Source organism: Aedes albopictus, chromosome 3 (assembly GCF_035046485.1).
Source record: "Aedes albopictus strain Foshan chromosome 3, AalbF5, whole genome shotgun sequence".
In the NCBI taxonomy this organism is placed as follows: domain Eukaryota; kingdom Metazoa; phylum Arthropoda; class Insecta; order Diptera; family Culicidae; genus Aedes; species Aedes albopictus.
This window is the reverse complement of record NC_085138.1, coordinates 178,254,610-178,260,418: the sequence shown is the minus strand read 5'-3', so window position 1 is coordinate 178,260,418 and position 5,809 is coordinate 178,254,610. Positions and strand designations below refer to the sequence as shown.

Genomic DNA, 5,809 nt, shown 5'->3' with positions numbered 1-5,809 from the left:
TATGTATATATAATTTTATTTGATATATTGTGAAATACCTAGTATTAATTATCTTATTGACCCTTACGTGGCCGACAGGGTACCCGCGTAGCCAGCGCTCATTTAAAAAGTTGGCCGTATATCAGCCGAATAATGAGCGCTTGCACACTGACGTCATCATTGTCTCCTTCTTTTTCTTTCCTTCGGCGTCCTTGCCCTCAAAAAAAAAATTGAGGGCAATGTTTACAAATCGTATGAGAATTCGATGAGGTTAGGTTTTTGCTGCAAGCCTCTATTCGATAAAAGTGGCTTTTGAGCAGCTCTGTAAGAGGATACAGAGCCAATTAGCTCTGTTAGCCAGGTTCTATATTCGACTATAGAACCGACTTAATGTCATTTTTACGGCCTTATATATAGTTACTTGGGTAGTGTCGACTGGCATCAGCTGAAAGTTGGTCGTTTCGGGACCAACAATTAAAAAAGGCAAAATATTTTTCCCAACAAAAAATATAATTTTCCAAAATACTGGCATCGTAACAAAAAGTTATTTTGTTAGTTGATATATCTAGATTGAGTTTAAATAAGGGCTAAAGTAACATGAGAGAGTTCTCTTCATTGACTTTCTCTTCTTCAAATTAAAGTGACAAGATGCAAGTTTGGTTGCACTTTTTGGTCATAAATCGCTAGGTTGCGAGAATTTGCATCTTGTCACTTTAATTTGCAGAAGAGAGAGTCGATGAAGAGAACTCTCTCAAGTTACTTTCTCCCTTATTCAAACTCAATCTAGATATGTTACTCTAAATGAAAACGTGTGTGAATGAGCCATTTTACGAAGTGACAACAATGTTGATGATGATATTGATTTTCACGGGTTATTGGACGCTACCTCCTGTCAAAATTCATTCATATTTAAAATCGGCTCGTAAAATGGACTATTAGCTCGTAATTGGGGTCCTGAAGAATAACGAGCCTGGATAAAACAAAAAGGAGAAACATCAAAGATAGAACAGTCGATTTTCTGTCATCCCCAATTTTTTTTTATTCTTTATTATTGTGTTTTTTAACTTAATGTTAGTTCAACACACTAAATTAATGAACGAATGAGAGAGCTGTTAAATTAATTCATACAGGTTACAATCGTGGAGAAACTTGAACAGTGTTTTGATGGTATCCGGATCGTCCCGTAGGACTTCTCCAATATTACCAGCGATGTTGTGGAGGCGACGTTGGCCTTCGTAGATGGGACACACGCAAAGGACATGTTCTACTGTGGCTGAGATGTGGCACACTTCACACTACTTGCGGAACGGACCACCTCCCATGTTGTGTGATAGAAGTGTGTGCCCGGTTCGCAATCGAGAGAGTCATCCCCATAGTTCCAATCGAGCAAACGAAAAGGTTTCGCCATTTTGGTATACTCGAGACACTTTACTGAAGAAGAGATAAAATATGTTACTCATAAATCACGCCTAAATCAAATGAATGCCCTGAAACTGATGCTGACTTCAAAAACATGGACAAATCGAAACCTTTACCTTAATTTTGTGTAATTTTTACTTAAGTTTTGATTTGTTTCTTTTAGCCGTGTATGAACTGTCATAATAAACCACAGATGTCTTTTGATTTTCTTCCTCGACATCCACGCATTTTAGCGGATTGATTTTGCATAACAGTCTCGTTTCATCAAGTGCATTTAGTTCAAATATTACAGAAAATGCCTACATATGAGTTAGCACTAATTCTTCGACAAATGCCAAGGGTAAGAGAAAAGCTTTTATTAGGTCGCCAATTGAATTTCACTAACGTTGTTTTTCGTTTGCAGCCGGAAATGGTATCGGTGTTGAAACGTACTGCAAATGCTATCTTTGACAAGGGTGGTGTTATCCGTAAGCTGGACAACTTGGGCACCCGACCTCTACCTTTTAAAACCAGTGTACACGGTCTGGTTCACCGGACGGGGTCATATTTTGTGTATAAATTCGACACACCACCTGCAACAGTCGAAGATTTAGAAGAGGAATACGGCCGAGACGTCGACATTATTCGGAAGCGAATCTACAAGGCGGATTCCACACTCCAGGAGCAAGTAAGCTGCACCCTTCACGAAGAAATGCTCCCACCGGCATACAGGAAAGAAGTTCAAAAAATGGTCGCTACTGCAAATAAGAACAAAAAGAAGGGTTTCCAGTACAATACAGGCTACGACTATTATCCCTTCCAGAAGTAGGGAGGAGTTCAGTTTTCCGCAATAGATGTTATAGCAAACTCAATCTGGTTTATTGGTGGCCTCAATGTGTGAAACTTTATCCCGTAAGTGCTTGATGGTTGTTCTTAAGAAGAAACAAATCATCATCTTTTACCAGAAAATCAAAAACAGTTTTTTCGCTGCAATCGAAACCAATGTTAATGATTATTTATCACTGTACTCTACTCAGCATCAGGATGTTATGTTGAAATAATTTTCCTTAACGGTTTATGGATTTCTAGCAAGAAAACTGCTTTTGTATATTATTGATGATTGCTGATGACTGAATGATGGTTATTTGAGCCTTAAACGTGACCGATGACCCAAGTCTCGTTGCCCCGTTTATCAATGAAATCCATGTTGTTCGCGAATCAAACTGATCGAGATGTTGAAAATAACATCTTGACTGATACCGTCTAGTGCAGCGTTAAACAGCAGGCACGAAAGTCCATCCTTGACAATCAGAAGGTGCAGACATGTGAACAACATGTCCAGGTCCATCTTGATGTATTCAGCTCCAATACCTTGCAAGCTACCTTACTGTTCTAGCGTTGTTTGAAGCTATTCTTATCTTCATTCAGCGAAGGCGATGGTTGATGATATGATTCGGTAAACCTCCGTGTCTGCGTCATTTGGTTGTTCGGTTTGGGCTTCCGTTCTTATCCCTTCACAATTCGGCACACGGTATGACAAGCCATCCACGCTGCGTTAACCCATTACTTCCCACGACTTTGAACGACTATTTCTATGCCAAAAAAACGTTTCCGAAAAAAGTGTTTGGCCAAAGGTATTGCAAATTGGCCAAATTTTTCAAAATCAACAAAAAAATAGTTGTAAATCAATAGTTTTTTTAAAAATTGTTTATCAAAATAGTTCCACTATTGAAACAAGTAGTTTGGAGTTGGGTTTACCTAATAAGATTACGATCATATTCAAAAAACTATTACAGGGGATGGCCAAAATGTTTGGGATAGGCAACTTTTTTTCTCTCACAAAAAAGTTCAACATGCTGTAACTTTTCATAGAGTGCATCAAAAAATCTCAAATTTTGACTGTTTGTCAACCTATTATATGTGCATCATTGGTACAAATTTGGGCTTGATTGTTTAATCTTTCGCAAAGTTAGAACCGTTCTTGCAAAACACTATTTTTCAGACAACTCATTTTTGAGCTGTCATATCTCTGAAACCAGTGAACCGAATTGAATGAAATTTTGAACGTACACTAACAATATGTAAATGCTTCACAAACTATTAAAACATAAGTCCTTTTTAAACGTTGAAAAAAGTTATTATGGATTGACACTTTTTGAATTTTTCTCGAAAAAATGTAATTTTTTCACATCAATGTCAATAAGTTTTAGTGTTGATATCCAAAGATTTTCCACTTCTGTTCTCAAATTATCTCTAATCAGATATATTAGAGCCTATTTAGATTGAAGGAAGAACACATTTAATAATTTTTGTGGGGTATTGTAAATTTTTATTTTATTTTATTTTATTTTATTGATGCACAAGGGGGTCATAGGGCCAAGTCTCCAATGCAAGTCCGAGAACTTGCATTGTCCATAATACACCTTTGAATTTGGGAGTAGGCATAGCAACCTCTTTAGCTCTGCGGCTTTTAAGTTTTGCGTGGCCTTAAGGATTGGGAAAGGTGGGAAATCGATGTGGTGTATTGAGCTGTAAGAGAATGTGTTAGTTAAATGGTCAACGTAATTTACCTTTGGGTCGCTTGTTTGGGGTAAGCGTTTTGAACATACATACTGGTTTTGCTGGGTTGCTCTTTCCTATTTTCGTTCGATCGTGTTGTTTTTTGTGGTAGGTAGTTGTGATTAAATTTTGGTTATGTTCTTGGAATGCTGCTTCGTCCTCATCGCCATCTCCATCGAAATACGATAAGCCTATGTCATTTGCTGCCTGCGGTTTCTAGCAAATCGTCTTCGTAGTCCAACTTCACCATCTCCTGCTACAATCGCTTCGTCGCTTTCTTAAATTCGGCTGTCATTACCAATGTCCTTCCAATTCCAACGAACATCCGTCCATATCTACCTCTTGTCTACCGCTGGATTTCCACGTGAAATAAGATCTTTCAACTTTTTCCCGGGATTTTGTAGATTAGTGCTTTATGCATGCTTCCTTTCCTGAGACTTCGGAGCACGTCTTAGACATGGCTGAGTACAAACAATGCTCATCTCCAGCGATATTTTTAACCAGCATCGCACCACCGTCGTACTGCATTACTTCCATTTTTCACTGCTATCCCTGCTTACTGCTATCACTCATGATACTCAGATACATGAAAATATAAAAGAAATGCTAGTAGCGCTTTTGGTGATACTTTCACGACGGCCATTCAGAGTGGTTCAACGGATGCAGATGCGGAGATCATCCCTGCTGACTAGCAGCGTTCATGAAACTCAGTTGAAGATGAAACTTAAAATATACGAACACGAAGAGCAACAAATAGACGAACGCGAATATTCTAAAAAAAAGAATGATCTTCCATCCGATCTTCAAGTGATCCTCACAAGCAGCATCTTTCGTTCAGGCACTTTTGAATGTCCGTATGCAACTTGTTCTCACATGAAATCTGCCTCGACCAAGTTGGCAGAACGCGCCCATACCCCTTTCTGAACCGAAGGGCAGGGAATTTTTGTGGGGTATTGTAAATTTGACATATTTTCCTCTACATGGGTAAAAATTTGAACCCGGTATAACTTAATTCGCCGTGAGGAAATGTTACATTTTATAACGTCGTATTAAGTATCAACATATTGTTGATAAACGTTTAAAAATTCATTCAATTCGGTTCACTGGTTTCCGAGATATGACAGTTCAAAAATTAGTTGTCTAAAAAATAGTGTTTTACCCGAACGGTTCTAACTTCGCGAAATATTAATCAATCGAGCCCAAATTTGTACCAATGATGCACATATAATAGGTTGACAAACAGTCAAAATTTGAGATTTGTTGATGCACTCTATGAAAAGATACAGCATCAGTGAAGAGAATTGTCAGACAAAAGAGGCACAAAACAAGCAACAAAGAAGGTGCGACGATTAGTCTTTATCCCTACTGGTGACAGATAATGACATGATCTCGAAATTTTTTGTTGCAGACAAAACGGAAGCCGAATTTGTTGCGTACTTTTTAACTCATGAATAAGCAATTATCACTAACCCAAAGTCGAAACTGTTTGATGATAGAGCTTCACCAGAGATGCAGTGTTTACCGACTCGAAGTTACCGTTCGAAAATCGCAATGTAAGGCTTAAAAATCTCTAAACTCGTGGTGTCCGATGTTAATCCCATTATTTTCAAGTTGGGACAAGCTTATGTCGCATGGGTTGTTTTGTCGCAACAAATACAGGTTGCGACATTGTCATTATTGTTGCGCGATGGTTGAATTTTGATTCACTGTACAGCATATTGAATTTTTTTGTGGGAGAAAAAAAGTTGCCTATCCCAAACATTTTGGCCATCCTCTGTACATCATTTTTTTTTATGGGTTTTCAGTTGGAGCTGCGTGACAGCTTATTTGTCAAGGCTGAACCCGTTATTCATATTTCATCTCTACAAAGACC

At 38.3% G+C, this 5,809-nt stretch overlaps 1 protein-coding gene across 1 annotated transcript; it reads left to right on the top strand.

Annotated features, from left to right (window-relative positions):
- Window positions 1–1,571: 1,571 nt before the first annotated feature.
- Window positions 1,572–2,249, top strand: LOC109406543 (small ribosomal subunit protein bS6m). Its single transcript, XM_029862725.2, has 2 exons — window positions 1,572–1,738; window positions 1,802–2,249. Exons 1-2 carry the CDS (start codon window positions 1,694–1,696, stop codon window positions 2,204–2,206), a joined length of 450 nt encoding a protein of 149 aa, XP_029718585.2. The 5' UTR covers window positions 1,572–1,693; the 3' UTR covers window positions 2,207–2,249.
- Window positions 2,250–5,809: the final 3,560 nt, after the last annotated feature.